At 53.5% G+C, this 17,634-nt stretch overlaps 2 protein-coding genes across 8 annotated transcripts in view; one reads left to right on the top strand and one right to left on the bottom strand.

The window, feature by feature from the left end:
* The window catches only part of LOC141579947 (E3 ubiquitin-protein ligase NEURL1-like), a 37,355-nt gene extending 31,964 nt beyond the window's left edge, over positions 1-5,391 (top strand). The window contains exons 5-6 of the mRNA XM_074392502.1: positions 2,404-2,550; positions 3,020-5,391. Of these exons, the coding sequence (XP_074248603.1) occupies positions 2,404-2,550; positions 3,020-3,258 (386 nt within the window). The 3' untranslated portion in view covers positions 3,259-5,391. The remainder of the gene's footprint in view (positions 1-2,403; positions 2,551-3,019) is intronic.
* A 1,483-nt stretch (positions 5,392-6,874) lies between these two features.
* The window catches only part of LOC141579866 (SH3 and PX domain-containing protein 2A-like), a 267,812-nt gene continuing 257,052 nt past the window's right edge, over positions 6,875-17,634 (bottom strand). For all 7 annotated transcript variants that reach the window (XM_074392497.1, XM_074392499.1, XM_074392495.1 and 4 more), the window contains one exon: positions 6,875-16,787. In XM_074392497.1, coding sequence (XP_074248598.1) covers positions 14,814-16,787 — 1,974 coding nt within the window. In that variant the 3' untranslated portion in view covers positions 6,875-14,813. The remainder of the gene's footprint in view (positions 16,788-17,634) is intronic.

Here is a 17,634-nt window from a genome sequence, read left to right as displayed (position 1 = left end):
GGAATGAAAAAGACTAGGGGGAGTCAAGGCAGCCCAGAGGAGGAGTTTGAGGACATGGTGGCTCATGTCTGTAATCCCAGCACTTTGGGAGGCTAAGGCAGATGGATTGCTTGAGGCCAGCAGTTCAAGACCAGCCTGGCCAACATGGCAAATCCCCATTTCTACTAAAGTGCAAAAAAAAAAAAAAAAAAAAGCTGGGTGTGGTTGTGCACGCCTGTAAGCCCAGTTACTTGGGTGGCTGACACAGGAGGATCGCTTGTACCTGACAGGCAGTGAGCTGAGATGGTGCCACTGCATTCCAGCCTGGGCAACAGTGAGACTCCGTCTCAGAAAAAGAAAAAAAAGAGAAAACCAGGAAGGACACAGGCAGATGAATTGGGATTGGGTGAGGAATCAGGATTGGATGAGAATTCAGGATGAATAAAAAAAAATTGGGCTGAGATGAAAAAAAAAAAAAAAGTCAAGCTGATTTCACTGACCAGGAGATACTACTTCTCAGAAAAAGGAAATTACATAAGAGTAAGGAGGTACTCTGTTCCCTCAGCACCATCTAATAATAGCTAAGCAGCTTTCCAGTAAGGCTTCTATTGCCCAAAGAGGCTTACTAGACTGGAGCAAACGGGAGGCTTAAAAACAATCCAGATTTACCTCTTTCAAGAGGGAGATAGGCCAGGATGGGTGCTGAAGAACCACCCAGAATTCAATATACATTCAACAGATGTTCCTGATCTGTTTGGCAAATTGGGCATCTTAAGCAGCAAATTGGTGTTTGAAGATCCTGACTGACTTCAAAGGAATAAGAAACCAGTGACAATCCATGAAGGGTCATTATTAACCTTACAGAGGAATGCTTGGCTTTGTGGCTAGCCTAAGTAAACTAAGAATAGGTTATTTCCTTCACACGTGTATCACAAAACGTACAGCCAGCTCCATACTTATTGGTGAAACATTAGAAATATTTCTAATGAAATGAGGAATATAATAGAGATGGTTTATAGACATTGTTCTGAAAACATTGGCCAATGCAGCAAGGCAAGAAAAGTAAATGGGTGTGAACTCCTGATAGAAGGCGATGATTAACTTGGAAAAATAACACAGGAAGAGATAGCTGTGGGCATCTTTTGAATATTCTTAGACTTAATAACGCTAAATGAATTAGAATTAATAACTACGATAAAAAAAGATCTCATTGGGCACTTAGGTTTGTGCAGGGCATTATGTTAGGGTTTATGAGAGAGTCACAGGTGAATAAGATTTCCTGTTCTAAGCAAGCTTCATGGTTTTACTGTAGAAACAAAGCTGGAGTCCTGGGCACAGAACAAATAATATCCCAGGCTTTGTGGTTGTGTGTCTGGTGTCTCTGTGTGTGTGTGTGTGTGTGTGTGTGTGTGTGTGTGTGTGTGTCTACACGTGTACTTGAGAGAGTAATGTGGTCTGGGGGGAGTCAAGGTGGCCCAGAGGAAGGAGTTTGAGGGCAGCTCCCAAAGGCTCCCTGGACAGTCAGCTCTTTGAAGGCAGGGGGCTGTCTCCAGCTTTCTGTCTGCACAGGGCCTGGTACCTCCTAGGCCCTTGGTAAGGATTTGTTGAAGGGAGGAGAGAAGGAAGGAGGGAAAGAGGAAGGCAAGGATTGTTGAAAAGGAGTGGAAGGCTGGGTGCAGTGGCTCACGCCTGTAATCCCAGCACTTTCAGCGGCTGAGGTGGGTCGATCATGAGGTCAGGAGACCGAGACTATCCTGGCCAACATGGTGAAACCCTGTCTCTACTAAAGTACAAAAAAATTAGCTGGGTGTGGTAATGTGTGCCTGTAATCCCAGCTACTTGGGCGGCTGAGGCAGGAGAATCTCCTGAAGCCGGGAGGCAGAGATTGCAGTGAGCCAAGATTGTGCCATTGCACTCCAGCCTGGCGACAGAGCGAGACTCCCTCTCCAAAAAAAAAAAAAAAAAAAAAAAAAAAAAGTGACGGAAGGAGGGGAGGAAAGAATCTAGGATCAGAACAAGGTGGGAGATGGCGAAGGCATTTTGCAGAGCTGCCATGCAGAGAAGGCCAGTGATGTCTGGGGACAGTGGTGAAGGGCGCAGGGCTCTGAACAGGAGGCTGAGGCTGTGGGGGAGGGAGATGGTAACTTACATGCCCAGGAAGTTTTGCAGAAAGGATGCATGGGGAGGGGTGGAGGTACATGCCAGGCAGGGGCCTAGTTTGGAGCAGCTGGTATAACAAGAGGCAAGCAGGATATGGCCCTCCAGTATGTAGGTGAGAACAGAGGCCAGGCTGCAAAATCCTGCCTTCTGCCCTGTGGCCGGGCTGTGTGGTCAGGCCTGGGAACCCACTGTGAAGGATGGAGCTTTCTCCAGTTTGACCTTGGCAGGTGGCTAGCATATCCTTCCCTCCCTCCCCTTTCACAGGCTCCACCATCCTGGCAGAGCGGGGTATCCCATCACTCCCCTGCTCCCCCGCCTCCACACCAACCTCGCCCAGTGCCCTGGGCAGCCGCCTCTCTGACCCCTTGCTCAGCACGTGCAGCTCTGGCCCTCTGGGTAGCTCTGCTGGTGGTAAGTAGGCCGGCCTCTCTGTTCCATGGTGGACCGTATGGGACTGTGGCAAGGATGCAGCCTCTGTGTCTGGGCTGGGAGTGGAGAGTAGCTGGAGCTGGAGCTGGGCTCAGTGAACCCTTGTTGGGGGTGATTTCTGGGGTCATCCCCTCCTGTCCCCTAGCTGGGCAGTGCCAAAGGGTAGCTCAGGAGGGACCTGCCTTAAAAGATTTTGGATCCTTTCTTTCATCCATCTCTTCTCTCACTGCCTGCTAGCCTCTCTGTCCCCTTGTCTGGGGGTAGAGTGGGTCAGAAGTGGGGCTGCTCAGAGCTCAGCCTTTTCTATTGTGCCCTGGAAGTTGGGTTGTTAGGGTGAACAGGCAGATCCTGATAAGTGGAAGGGGACACCGGAGGCCGGGGGCTCTCTTCTCATGAATCCAGCGCCGGGCTGGGCCATGTCTCCTCCTGACTGGTGCCCCCTTGTCCTCAGGGACAGCCCCCAACTCACCAGTGAGCCTGCCTGAGTCGCCAGTGACCCCAGGTCTGGGCCAGTGGAGCGATGAGTGCACCATTTGCTATGAACACGCGGTGGACACGGTCATCTACACATGTGGCCACATGTGCCTCTGCTATACCTGTGGCCTGCGCCTCAAGAAGGCTCTGCACGCCTGCTGCCCCATCTGCCGCCGCCCCATCAAGGACATCATCAAGACCTACCGCAGCTCCTAGCCCATTGCGGTGGGCCATCCCGCACACCCACCTCCTCGGGCTTCCGCCCAGCCCCAGCTGAGGAACAAGCCAGTGGGGCCCCTTCTCTTCCTCATTTTGGAAACTTTTCCTCCTCCATTAAACATGGGAAACTGAGGCCCTTGAAAGTTTGGGGAGAGGGGGGGTATCAGGCAGGGAGGGGCAGAGGCAAATCACCGAGGGAGAGGGGAGGGGACAAGGCCGCACTCTCCCTGTCTGTCCCGTCTCTGCGTCCAGCTCTCCTCTGCATGCTGAGGGCTGAATTGGGATCTCAGCCTGCCCAAATCCTTCCCCATCTGGGGCAGGTTTCTAGGAGGTCGTTGTAGTCCGTGTGGCACCTTTGTGAAAACCAGAAAACAGGGACCTTCCTGTGGGCTGCTGCGGCCCTGAGCCGGGGCATGTGGCCTAGCTAGTGCAGCGGGGACTGGATTTTAGGCTCATTTGCTCCTTCAGCCAACTTGAGTGGTCTGCCACCTGCTCAACCTCCGGAGCTGCTGTCTCCCTCTGACCTCTGCCTACCTTCTCTTTCCTCATTCCCTGCCCACTGGGCGTGGCAGCTGGGGGTGAGAGGCTGGTGGGTGCCTCCCATCCTGGGCAGGCTGCAGCCATGTCTCTCCCGCTAGTCGATGGGCACATGGACAGGCTGCAGAGGGCTCCAGGGGCTACCCTGGGCAACAGCATCCAACAAGACGATGGGGCAAGGAAGGTTACGGTCAGGCCGGGTCCTCCCTTCTCAGCTAGGATCCTGGAACCTGGGCTGGGGAACAGCGTTGGCCTTCTGCCAGGGTCTCTAAGGACAGGTTTGCAGCTACCCTCTCTGACCTGTTCTCCACAATTTGTGCTGTCAGCGCCTGGGCTGACTGTCAGAGCCTGTTGCATTACCTGGGATGGGCCAGGGCCCTGGGTAGGGGTATGTGGTTTCCCTGGGCTAAGACCAGCCTTTTTCCTTATTTTTATTTATTTGGTTTGTGGGTTTGGGTTTTTGTTCATTTGTAGGTGAGTTCCCATCCCCTGGACCCCTAGAAAAGCTGCCTTTGTGTGTGGGCTACCTGGGAGAGGGTGCGGCTGAGGGAGTCATCACTCAGTATCTTCCTCCGACTCCAGCCACAAAGCTCATAGCCAGGCCTGCCCACCAAGAATTGCCACTCCATAAGGAGGGGCCAAATTGGGAGACTTTCTGGCAAACAGTGTCCATTTACAGAGAGGCAGACTGAGCCTCCTTGGTGCCCTGGGGCTGGTGGTCACCCAGAGCCACAGAGCACCCTTCCTCCCGGCTCAGAGCTGGGTTATCATGGTTGGCTCAGGCACATCAGGTGGCCCAGGAGGTTCCCCCCTCCGTAACGACATCAAACTTCCAGGAGGGCCAGGGTTCCCAGCGTGGGCCAGCAACAGGAGAGGGGGACGTTGTCATGGCGGGGCAGGGAGCTTGTTCGTAGGGAAGGCTTTCCATCCCTGGAGATGAGCAGGCAGGGACTGCCTCTTGCACTTCCAGATTCTCATTCTGAGTTCCGGGGAGGGAGCGCCCATCTGCTCTGAGCTTGGTCCTCTCAGCTCTGCCTGCCCTGGCCTCTCCCAGCCTCCCAGCCCTCTGCCCCCTCAGATGGCTTTTTTTGTTTTTGTTTTGCATCCATCAGAGCCTGCTCCTCTGTGTGGCAGGCAGGGCATGCCTTTTAGTCGTGGCCACTGACCAGCTGTGTGGCCCTGGCCAAGTCATAGCTGCCTGGAGCCACAGCTTCCACTTCTATAAAATGGTTGTCTGGGGAGAGAGGAGCAGGCTTTCTGTGAGACACGTGGGAGTTCTTCAGGGAGGGCTGCCGTGGGGTGGTATACCAGGACCTCAGGCTGAGCCTTTGTGCTGGCCTTGCAGTGGGCTTATGGGGAAGCCACTGTTCCACTAGGGGTCTCTACTCTCCAGTCACTGACAATGGGAGACCTCTTCTGTGGGAGGAAGCAGGTGGGGGGCTGGCTAGCGGGTCCCCCCAGCCAGGTATCCCAGAGGCCAAGGGTTTGGGAGAGGAAGCCATCACCCCATTACCTCTGTCAGTGCAGGGGTGGCTGCTGCTGCCCTTGTGCACTCGGGTCGCTGTGATTGTGAATAAAGATGATTTCGTACCAGCCTGAGGGCTGTGCTGTGCGCGGAGCATATGGGGGGTGGGGGAAAGAAGGCTGTCGTCTGCGTGCACATGTGGGGGCAGGCTGGGGTGTGGAGGGCTGGCGTCCTGGATACTAGGGAGTCAACAGGAGGCGCGGCCCTTCCCTCAGGGGTAATTGCAGGCCTCTGAGGCTTCAGGGTGGGCTGGGGCAATCTGGGAAGACTCCTTGGAGTGGGGAACCACAGCGTGATTTGGGGCTAGAATGCCAAGTGAGTCTTATAAATTGGGAGAGACCACTGCATCTGTGAGGAGCAGGGTGTGGTGGGGAAGGCGCCCTGGGATTCCAGGATGAAGCTTGGGTTCCCCCTAAGGCAGACCAGAGCCCAGATCTGCTGCTTGTGGGGTGTGCACTGCCACCTAGGGGCTAACGGGGGGATGACAAATGTTCCACTCAGGTCATCAGGGACTGTGCTCTGAGCTCCCTGGGGACTAGGCTTCCACCCCTCTTCCCCAGTCTCGGACCCCAACATGTGGCGGGAGCTCAGCTGTGTTCCCACTGGTGAGTGCAGAGGCCCATGCCAAATGGGTGGCGCCACTGAGGAGAAAAGGGAGGCCTCTGGATAGAGACCTCTGGAGAAGTGTTCTAGATGCGTTAAGTGATCTTTGTGGTGGGGAAAGCTGGGGGAGACGGCTGATGGGGAGGAGGCAGCCAGACTGGCCCCAAGGTCTAGGCACAGTGTTGGAGTTGAGCTTGTTTGGCAGCACCAGGCCTCAAGAGGCATGTGGGACACCTACCTGCCCATCCTGTCCCCTCGGAGGATGCTCAAGCTACCCAGCCTCTGCATAGCCTTGCACAGCCATGGGCTGTTCCTGCATCAGAGCTACGCTGTCCTGCTTACTGGGGTCCAGCAAAAGCAGGAGAGGGTCAGGGGGCTATGCTAAGGGGCCAGCTAGGCCTGTTGGATGTGGCTCCTTGGCCTCAAGATCTGCGTCTTTCAAAGCCTTGGCCACTGCCCAGAAAGCCTCCCAAAACTGGGAAGAGGCTGGAGGAGCTTGACCGCGATTCTCACCAACAAGAATGAGAGCTGGCTGGGCGTGATGGCTTGATGGCTCATGCTTGTAATCCCAGCACTTTGGGAGGCTGAGGCAGGAGGATTGCTTGAGCCTAGGAACTTGAGACCAGCCCTGGCAACATGGCAGGAATCTGTCTTTACAAATAATAAAAAAAATTAGCTGGTCATGGTGGTGCGCCTATAGTATCAACCACTCAGGTGGCTGAGAGGCTTGCTTGAGTCCAGGAGGTTGAGGTTGCAGTGACCTATGATCATGCCATTGCACCCCAGCCTCAGTGACAGGGTGAGACCTTACCTACCTGACCCTACCCTCCAGCATCTTTTCTTTCAGAGGGCCCTGGGATTCTGGAGTCCACCTTGCAATTTGGGATAATGGGACATTTGCTGTTCAGCTGGATGGGTTTTCTGGTGACAGGGAGAATTAAACGGTGATTCTGTTCAGTTAAAAAGGCCCAAAACTTTATTTAGTTTTCAGGGAAATATAAGATGCATGTAAACATAAAATACAAAACAAACCCCAAATTTTACAGTCTAGAAGCATGTCAAGACAGAGCATTTCTGCAGACCAAAGAGTCCTGTCAAAGTGATAAAGGACATCTGGGAAGTGGCAGGCCAGGGGGCTGATCCCTTCCCCAGGGACACTGCATTTTTGTGATGAGATATAAAAGAAACCAACTATTAAAAATGTTAGAAACATGGAGATAGTTTAGCACCACCAGTGATTCTGGAAATAGTTCAGCACTCGGAGTGACTGCACTGAGTTTAATGTCCTTTTCTCCAGTTTCTCTGCTGATGAGGAAAGAAGGAAAACCGGAAAGAAGGGTCCCCCTGACCCCGCAGAGCCCACTAAGAGCTGGGAGGGGAATTCCATGAGGAATTCCCTAAGATTCCAGAGCTCCAGAGGTGTCCACCAGTCCCCACCCAGCCATGCAGGCCACATGCCCACGCTTCAGGGATCACTCAAATCTGCCTTGCCTGGGAGTCACTTTCCTGCAGACCTCCGAGTACCTGGCAGGGAAACTCATTTCCCATCCTGTGTCCTGGATTTAAAGAAAACCTGTTGCAGATAACGCGTTGTAAATTGAAGAAGGGTGGCTGTTTTGCTGTTTTCTCTGCAGTAAACTCTTACGGGGAGTATGCCTTGGCTATAAGGCACTGCAAAATGGCAGGTATATCCATGGATGACTGTTTATCATACCCAGTCTAATTCTTACCAGATGGGAGGCCCAGCCAACGGGACCACCATAGGTGTCAGAGATACTTAAAGATGACTGGTACCAACAGGATGACAAAGGAGGTTGCCTTCCTCCCAGACATGCCCAATGGAGTCTGAACTCTGATTCTAGTTTGTGCAAGTGGGGCCTACTGTATGACCCATTGTGGTCACGGTCTCTGAGTCATACAACTTGAGCAGCTAGCTTTGGATTGGACAGTCAAAGGGAAGCGGGCAAAACCAGCTGAGAACCCGGGAGCTGGTTGCATGTATTCTGGAATCAGGGTCTGCAAACTCAAAGATTGGTTTGTTGCTGGTGACTTCCCCTCTCCGATAAGTAAATCAGTGACCATTCATTGAGAACGATGGGGACCCAGCTTGTGGCCCAATGAGTGGCAGTTTTTTTCCTACCCAGCTTCTGTGGCCAAATTTGGAGGATTTTCCAACTTGCTGTGGCTGGACCCTTGGGTGCTTAATCACTAAACTCCCTTCTACCTGCTCTCTCCTTCCTGAAACACGCAGAGCAGACTTCTTCCTTCTTTCTAATCAACAGACAAAACTCCAAACCCCTTTTCAGTCTTCACACACCTTTTCTTCCTAGAAGACATCCTCTTCTGGAAGCCTCTTTCCCTAGTGAAGGGACAGTAGGCCCCAGCTAAAAACATGCACACGTTCTTCTCACCAACGTGCCTCTCACTTGCCTCTAACATGCTCGAGCCATCCTTTTGCTCTAAATAGTTCTTCCTCCCTCTCTCCTTCTCTTTCACCTCTTGAGGCTCAGCCTATTGGTCAGGATGGAACTGGGAGCAAGGCAGGGCCCTTCAGTACAGGGGACCCCATTCTCTAAAGCCACTGAATTCTAGGACTGGAGTAGGAGAGAGGGTGCTGATTGTCAAGTGCGAACTTGAGATTTAAGAAGACAGGATTGGGCCGGGTGCAGTGGCTCATGCCTGTAATCCCAGCACTTTGGGAGGCTGAGGCAGGCAGATCACAAGGTCAGGAGTTTGAGACTATCCTGGCCAATATGGCAAAACCCTGTCTCTACTAAAAATATAAAAATAAACTGGGCATGGTGGCGGGCACCTGTAATCTCAGCTACTCGGGAGGCTGAGGCAGAAGAATTGCTTGAACCCAGAAGGCGGAGGTTGCAGTGAGCTGAGATTCTGCCACCACACTCCAGCCTGGGTGGAGAGTGAGACTCTGTCTGAAAAAGGATTGGGGAAGGGGGATTGCATGCTAAGCTCAACCTTATAGGCAGGCTGGGATCAAGGTCTTGGAACGTAAAGCCCTCCACCCAGTCTGTAAGCACCAGTGTGCCCACCGTATGGCCTGGGGACCCAGGTTTGCAAGAGGGAAGTTAGCAGTGGGACTGTTTTCCCCCAAAGCTATGGGACACTGATCCTGTCCTCTCACTGGCTCTGATCATACAGCTTGGGAACCACGGAGACATGAGATGGCACCAGACAGGGATGATGATTTAGCCAGAAACTCAGTAAGGTCTAGCAGAGCCCTCTGCACACTTTACAGAAGTGCTGGGTCTGGCCCTGCAGTCGGGACTAGACGTATATGTACCTGCATGTCTTGTTGGGCACACTGTGAGCAGTTCTCACCCCGACCACCTGACTCACCCTCCGAAACAAGGACGAAGGGACGGGCAGGTCTTTTATTATAAGGGGCTTCTCATACTCATGGCATGGCTGAGGGGCAGAAGTCAGCCCGCTTGATGACACATCTGCAGGGGTGACCTAACTGAACCAACTCAGTGTTTCTACACCCAATGGCATCTCTTTTGCACATCTTCATTTTGGAGCTTGGGACAACTGTGTAGGCTGCTTCTGCTAGACCTGTTAATGCCAGTGTGAAGCTTCCAACTAAATACTTAATACTTACAAAAAGGAAAAAACACATTGCACTCTCCAGCCAGAATGATGTGTGTGAATGACGCACACACTTGCTGCCAGAAGCTGAGTCCCTTGGGACCTGCCCATTGCCAAGGACTTGTTCAATGGAGACAGCTTGCCTGGTATTGTTTTTTTTTTTCTCTAACCCCATGTTACTTAGTTCAAGTGGGAAGTTACCAACACTTGCATACGCATGCGCTCTCTCTCTCTCTCTCTCTCTCTCTCTCACTCAGCACATGGCCCTCAAAAAAGTGAGGGAATCTTATTTAGCAGTGTGGACAGTTCTCTTCCCAGAGAGCTCTGCACTGAGATTCTCAGACTGAATAGCTAGATGGATATCTAGGGAGAGACACACAGGGCAGAGTCCCACTCTGGGCACAGAGATCCATGTCTGCAGAAATTCACCAAATAGGGGGTTGGAGCAGCAAGCATACAGTACTGGAGGTGGGGGAAGAAGCCACAGGGAAGTGCCTGTCACCTTGAGGGGCAGATCTCTGGGGGCTTGAACCCAGAGGAAACTTCTCATTCTGCTTTCTCTACTGGTGCTGAGGAAGGAGGCCAGATTGGTTACCTGTTGTGGGAAGCTCTGTCTGCAGAGAAACTTGACTAGACACCCCTGACTCTTCCTGGAGGAGAATTCGTACTGTCTTGTCTGGGTGTGGAGCACAGACAGGGCTTACTCCTCAGGCTGAAGTCGCTGAGATGAATGGGCGGGCCAGGCTCAGCCCCAGGCCCTGCTTGTGGGAATTGGTGTCTCACAAGGGTGTGCGTGGCTCAGGGTTCTTACATCCCCCCAAAAAGACTTGGTGACCTCTAGGCTTCCTGCCTAGAAATTGAACTGATGGCACCCAATTTTAGAAAGATTCAAACATACACCAGAAGGATCACAGCCCAAACATCAGGATATGGGGCTGAGAGAGGGCTGCTGGAGTCATTTTTAGGACAGGTCTCTCTGAGCAGCTGGCTGCACCACAACAGAAATCAAAACAAGGGACAGCACCCGAGGGCCTGATTCTGCTCCAGGGACTGGGGCCCCAGAGGTCAAGGGCCCCCTGCCTGAATCCCTTTCTTCTGGGTGGATCTGGCAGGGACCCCTATCATCTTCCTAAGGAAGGGGGAGAGGAAAAGGCTACAAGATCAAATTCCATCAACCCACCCACCTGTTCTACAGCTGGGGTTCCCTCAGCACCCCACTCCTTGCGTCTAGCTCTCCGAGCGCCCCTGGTTGTCCCTCCATTGTCCCCAGTGAGCCCTGGCATCCATCTTGGTAATATTGCACTTTTCCTGTCTCTCAGATTGTTTCTATTTTCGATTGAGAATGCAAGGTATTTGGAGGGGAGAGAGGAAGTGAGTAACCTTAAAGAAATAGTATATTAGTTAAATACAATAACAGGAAAAATAGGGGTTACTTTATCTTTTTTCCCCTTAAAAACAACTACCAAACCAAGGCCTAACTTAAAATAGTTCTACACCTATTCTGCAAACACTAGTAATATGAAAATAATGCCTGACGGAAATTCCCTCGTCTTTTTTCCTTAGATGATAGAAGTAGTAACATGACTTGCTGAGGAAAGCAATGGATATAAATGCCAGTAAAATATGCTGCTCTAACATCTGAAAGTGATTAAAATGATTCTATATAATGCCTTCGTCAAGATGGAAAATCAAGGAGGAAGAAAGAGAAACCGTTGGGGCCAGGCTGGGGGTAGACAGGGCTGAGGCCTGGCAAGAGCCCGTCTAGTCTCTGGGCGTGGGGGAACCACAGGGCGTGGGGCCCACCTGCTGCCCCTTTCCAGCGCGCTCTCGCTGCCCCCAAAGTCCCGTGGCCTGGTGAGAATAGCGAGGAGGAGAGGGGCAACATAGCCAGGCCTGTGTCACAAAGAGGGATGAGGTGGGTGGGAAATGAAGACATTTTTTTCCCCCTGAAATAAAAGAAAAAGGCCTTTAAATGAAAAGGAAAACGAAGCACCAAATGCTGTATCTTCGGGCATTATATGAACCTCAATAATGACCTCAGAAGGGCTCATTATGGTTAAAGTTGCAGTATACAGCAATACAGTGTCATTTCACATTTTCAATCGCAACTCATGGGAAACTAGGTTTGGGCACTGCAGAGATTTTTTTTTTCCTTTTTTAGTCCGATCTGGTTTTCCTCCAGATGGGTCAGAGCCCTAGGCCCCCTCCCTCCTCTGCCTGCTGCCGGCAGTATCCTCCAACATCACAAAGCAGCTCAGTAGCTCTAGGGAAAGGCCCTCTCGCCCTGGCTAGGGCTAGGAGTCCAGGGGCACAAGGCCTGGTATCCCCTGGCCATTTCTGAGAAGGACTGGCATGCACCCTTCTTGCTTCAAGTATTAATCTCTTTGGGTTTGCAGGGTTTTGTGCTGTGAGTTAGGGGGGTGAGGTGGGAAGACTGGGGCATGCAATCCGTTTACTGCCCAAATCTATGTGCCGTCACCAGGTGGCAGCATTCCCCACTTTTCCTGGATGCCTGAGCAACTCCCAGCCATCCTTGGGGCTGGATGTCACAATGTAAACATGACCACACTATAAACTACCATGGGGGTGAGGAGGAGCACAGGATTAATGCAGTGGGGAGATCTGCCATTAACTAGCTGTGAGATTTTGGAGAAGTCATTTCCTGTCCTTGGGCCGTAGTGAAAGGAAGGGATGGGATGGTGTGACCTCTGAGGTCTCTTCGGTCCTGCCTTTTAATGACTCTATCACTTAGAGCACGGGGGATGGAGGGGGGTGGTCCTTGGGGGCTGGGAGAATGTGGGGGGCAGTGCAGGTGGTAAGGAAGGGCAGGAAAGGCAGGCTCTGGGGAGCACTGCGGTCCAGTCCGACTGAGATGCTCTGTGCTTGGCAGACATGCTCTGCACTCCCTCCTTGCCTGGCTGGCGCACTAGTGACTGAACTGGCTCAGTGCAGACATTGGAGGAGCGAGGCTGCGGGGCCCTCCCCCTGGAAGATAGCTACATGGAAGGTTCTTTACCTGACAGTCACTCTACTTTTAAATTTTATTTTAAATAGTCATAAATTACTTTTTTCTCTTAATAAATATGTGCTGTTTAAAAATGAGAAAAGTATATACTGCATCTTTAAGTAATGCACTTTGCTCTGAGTTTTTCCCATTCCACCTTAAAGTGCATTAATTAAAAAATAATGAACCACTTCTTTATCATTATTGTTCAAATAAGTACAAATAATAATATGAAGACACTAAACCACTACCATTAGTACTGCAATCTAGCAGATTAACTCAATATCCTGCTCTATTTAATACTGTCCAGCAGAAGAAAATAACTAATTTCAATTTTAAACATACAAAACAAGGAAACAAAACAATCTCACCACAGGCCTTTGACAAAGAACACGAGCCGTTTGCTCTAGCTGCCAGGCATCAGTGTATGGCGAGGGACAGGGGCTTGGGGTTGCCCAGGCCAGGCCTCTGGGATGGGGTGTGGTAGGGGTGGGAGTGGGTCTCAAAGGCACTGAGACGCTGGGTCCCATCTGCCCTGCCTGGGTGGGGAGCAAGGTGAGGGAGGGCCTTTCCTCCTCTATAGAAACCACCCCTGCCCCCCCCCAGTCCAGGGACCCTGGCAGCTGAATCGGCGGCTGTGAAGTCCGATCTGTCTGAAATCAAAGGCACGTGTGGAAATCCACTCCCAGGGAAAGGGCAGTCCTTGGGAGAAGCCGGCTGGGCTTCTGGAGGGTCCCCTCTGAAATGTCAACAATTGAAAAACACAACCCAAAGGTGACCGAGGACCTACAGGGAACTTTATTCTCTCGCTTCTGTCTTCACTGGGGCACTGCCCCCTGGAAGACCAGGTTGGCTCCTGGCACAGGGATCCTCCATCGTCTTGGGCACCTGTGGCATTGCCAACAGGCCAGAGAAGGCAACTGGCAGTGCTGGCTCCAGTCAGACCCCAAGGGGCCAGCTGGATCCCCTCTGCTCATAGTGGGGGCGATGACTGCTTCTCCACGCTTCATACATAAGGCTTCCAGCCCTGCCCGGCTGGGAACACATGCAGAATGGTGGTCACCCAGCAGACTGGGAGCTGCCTTCGCTCCAAAAGTCTGGCTCCTGAACATCCTCCTCTTTCCTGGGGAGGTTTTTTGCCCCTCTGAGATTGTGCAGGAACCAGAAGGACAGCTTCTCCGCTTCACCATGTCTGCGACCTGGGGCTTGCCTAGCCCCAAATTTTTCTGGCAGGCAGCAAGCTCCAGCACAGTCCACACAGTGGAAACCAAATGAAACGACTTTGGCTTGTGGAGGGGAAGAATGTGAAATAAAAACAAAAGCAAAATCACCCACCCACAAGATACAACAGAAACCCCATCCACTAACCATCCCCTTCCCACGTGAGGCCGGCCACCCAGGCCCCCAAACAACCCCTAAAATAAGACGCAAAGGCCTGACATATAAGCCCCTAATCAATAGACTTCTCCCGAAACATGCAAAGGAACTGCCCGCCCGGAAATACTCAAAATAGTCTGTGCAGATTATGAAGAGACCGGTGGCTTTGCCCACCCTCTCTGTAAACTCTGGTACTGTGTCCTCCAGGGGATGCCCCGAGGAGAGTGGGCTCTCTTCTCAAGGCCAGGACAGTGACAGCTACGAAACATGGTCCTTGCTGGCACCTGGGAACTCCTTTTTCTTCAACTGACAGTGACAGTGGCCTGCCCAGGACAGGCTTGAGCTCATGAGACACCTCCAAGCCCTAAAGCCAGAGGCGGCTTCTAATGTACCCACCTGTGGCAATGCCCAGGAAACCAGCACAATTCACAAACACAGATAAGGACAATGCCAGGGCTCCATGGGGTGGCAAGATGCCAGCAACCAAAACTAGGCCAAGCAGGGACAGGACACTGGAGGCCCCCCACGACCACGTCTTTTCCAGATCTGTAGCAAAGGCACAACTGGGGTCTCCCACATGGCCTGTCCCAAATGGCATGTAATCCACTGGTGAAGTCCCCACAGTGCACAGGGGGTCTCAGCTTTCTTGGCCCTGGGTCCCAGGCCTGGGACTCCGTGGTCCATTCCCTTCCTCACTCAGTGTGGCCTCCCCCGTCCCCTACCTTCCAGCTGTAGGACAGCCTGGATGCGGGGCATCTTCGAGGTCACCCATTCTGCAGGGTTGAATGTTGTCCACCCCCCACCCCTCCCTTTTTTCCCCTTTTCCTTTTGTTCGTCTCACCGCTCATCCAGTGGGCAGCCAGAGAGGCACAATAAGGCTGGAGGAGCCCAGGCCCTCTGCTAGTTCTTTTTCTCAAGGTAGTTGGAGGGCACCCAGCCTTTGAAGGGCTTCACACCATCCAGGATCTGGCAGTACCACCAGCCATTAGGGTTCCTCTCCAGAACCTCCATGGACACTCCCTCCTGGAAGCCTGCTGTCTCCTCATCCCCCTCGTAGTCTGCGATAGAGACGTACACGTCTTTGAGGTTATTGTGGATGAACTGAGACTTCTCAATGGGCTTGGGGCGCACGGGGGACACGGGGATGCCGTTGCGCTGGGCGGGCAGCAGGGGTGAGTCTGAACCCTGGCTGGCGGCCCGTTCGGCCAGGCGGCCCTTGGCCTCTGGGGTGGCAGCGGAGCGAGCAGTGCTAAAGGAGGAGTTCCGTCGGACACCTCGGAGGCCATCGGTGGCTGTGAGTGACTCATTCCTCCGCAGGGCGCAGGACAGGTTGTTGTCCTTGGGCGGCGGAGACACAAACACTGACTGGGGCCTGACCGCCACCTGCCGCACGCCATTCCTCATCTTCACTGCTGGGGTGCCTGAGGTCTTGCCGAAGCCCCCGGGGGGTTTCGAAGGGATGGGGGGCGTGGCCCTCTTGCTCTGGTTGACGGTGTTCAGCGCCTGGACCCGCCTCTCAATCTTCTCCAGGCTGTCTGACTTGCCTTCATTCTGCCTGTCCTTGGTGGGCCCTGCATCTGGCTCTTTGCCAGAAGGGTCGGGTTGCTCGTTTTCATCCAGCACCAAATAGTGGGAAGGGGCCCAGCCCTCCAGCTCCCCAAACTTCACGTACCACCACCCGCTCTCCTGCTTCTCCAGCACCTGCACCTCCACGCCTGCGGGGAAGCTGATCTCCGAGTCCTGGACCTTCTGGTAAGCACTGCATGTCACGTATGAGGTGGCTGGCCCTTCCCATTCCTTCTTGGTGGGGCACGGGGGAGTGGCGGCTGGGAGGGTGATAAGGTCGGATGAGCCTCTCCTCCCCTCACTGGGAGCCTCGGAGGCTGTCTGCGGGGGCAGCTCCGAATCCTCACTCTTGGAGCCCTTGAGACCGCCGCGGAGCTGGCCTGTGGGTCTCAGCTGGCGCCGTAAAGTGCTGATGTCCATCTTCTCTTGGCTCTGCGACTCTGCTCGGTTCAGGAACGGCTTGGGCCGGACTGATGGCTTGGCCCGGGCACAGGGGGTCAGCCCAGCTTTCGCATCAGCATCCTTCTTTGCCTTGACCTTAGGAGTGCCACGGATGCCCGCGTCTGAAGCAGAGCGGGGCTTCAGGTCGCCACTGGTTTTGGACAAGGAAGAAGAGGAGGAGGAAGAGGAGGAACAGCAGGTGGTATTGATGGTGATGGAGGAGGAAAAGGAGGCTGAGGAGTGGTTCTTCCCCAGTTCTGCCTGGGCATTCTTCTCTGCCTTGAGCTTTAGGAGTGACGATGACTTGGGGGAGCCTGATTTGGGGGAGTTTTTCCTGACCAGGGACAGTGAGGAGCTGCCTGGGGAGTCACTGTCCCCAGAGGAGCCTCTGGCTGACAGGGTATCCTCTGCATACGGCTGGAAGCCCTCATTCTCATAGATGGTCTCCTCTTCCAGGGCCACGTCCTCTGAAGACTCACCCACTTTGAAGCGGGCCCGCTGCAGAGAAGAGGCCGGCGACGGCCGGCAGGGCTGGGCAGGCCGCCTGTCCCCTGAGGCTCTGTCCTCCACGGGCTCCTCACTCAGCTCGGGCTCCGAGTCAAAGCCAAATGCAGGGATGTCATACTCAGGCTCCTCATACTTGAGCTTCCGCGGGGAGTCCTGGCTCTCACCGGCCCCCGGCGGGCCCTCCTCGGCCTCCCTGGGCTTGCTGGGGGGTGCTGGCGGGGGGACCTTGGGCCGGGTCAGCGTGCTTGTACGGCGGCTCAGGTTGGGCTTCTTGCGCTTATCGATGTATGATGCGGGGGCCCAGCCCTCCTTCTCACCGATCTGCACGTACCACCAGCCACCTGAGTTCTTATCAATGACCTAGGGGATGAGTGCACACGAGCCAGTGAGGTGGGAGGATCTGGGACCCTATGACATTCCAAAGTAGGACTGTCATACTTTGGCCTGGAGATGCATTATCTCCATTTTACAGATAATAAACTGAGCCACCAAGTCAGTGGCCCAAGACCCAACATAGTAAGTAATGCACCAGAATTCAAACCTAGGTCTCTAGCATCTCCTGGTTGGGGGGGTTCCCCTTGCCAAGTTACCTCCCTGGTCCTCCACATCTGTGTTAACACCCGGGTTGAGCTGGCCACTCTTTCCGCTAAACTGCACTGTTGCCAGTCCCCACGGTGCTGCCGGTAGACTCACTAAGGACACGTATGAATGAAACACTGCCCTTCTGCTGCCCCTTCCCTCCTCGTACCCTCGATGTTGCTAGGTCCGTCCTGGGAGGCCCTTAGAAGGGTCTCCAGGGTCAGAAGAGAATGGGAAGATGCAGATGAAGCAACTGGAAGGTAGGGGCCCGAGGCCAGGGCCTCTCTGCAGAGCCTCTTCCTAGTGACCACCACTGGGATGGTTACACTGTGGGAAGTGTAGGGGACCTTCGGTAATTTCCATGTTAGTATAAACTGGTTTAAGGGGCTTCTTCCTTAACTTTTGAGATCAACCAGTGGCCAAGAGTGTGGCTGCTGGTTGTGCTGGGGTCCATTTGGACTGGGGAACGTAAAGGGCAGGTAACTGGGGACTGTGGGACACTCCTGGAGGGAGAGATCCTGGGGTGGGGAGGGGTAGCGTGCAAACACTGGCACCATGAGAAGAGGCCGAGGAGGGAGGGAAGGATGGAGAACGCAAAGGCAAGAGAGCAGTCCTCTGTGCTCCACCG

The sequence above is a fragment of the Saimiri boliviensis genome (genome assembly GCF_048565385.1).
Source record: "Saimiri boliviensis isolate mSaiBol1 chromosome 12 unlocalized genomic scaffold, mSaiBol1.pri SUPER_12_unloc_1, whole genome shotgun sequence".
Classification (NCBI taxonomy): domain Eukaryota; kingdom Metazoa; phylum Chordata; class Mammalia; order Primates; family Cebidae; genus Saimiri; species Saimiri boliviensis.
This window is presented reverse-complemented; position numbering and strand designations above follow the sequence as displayed.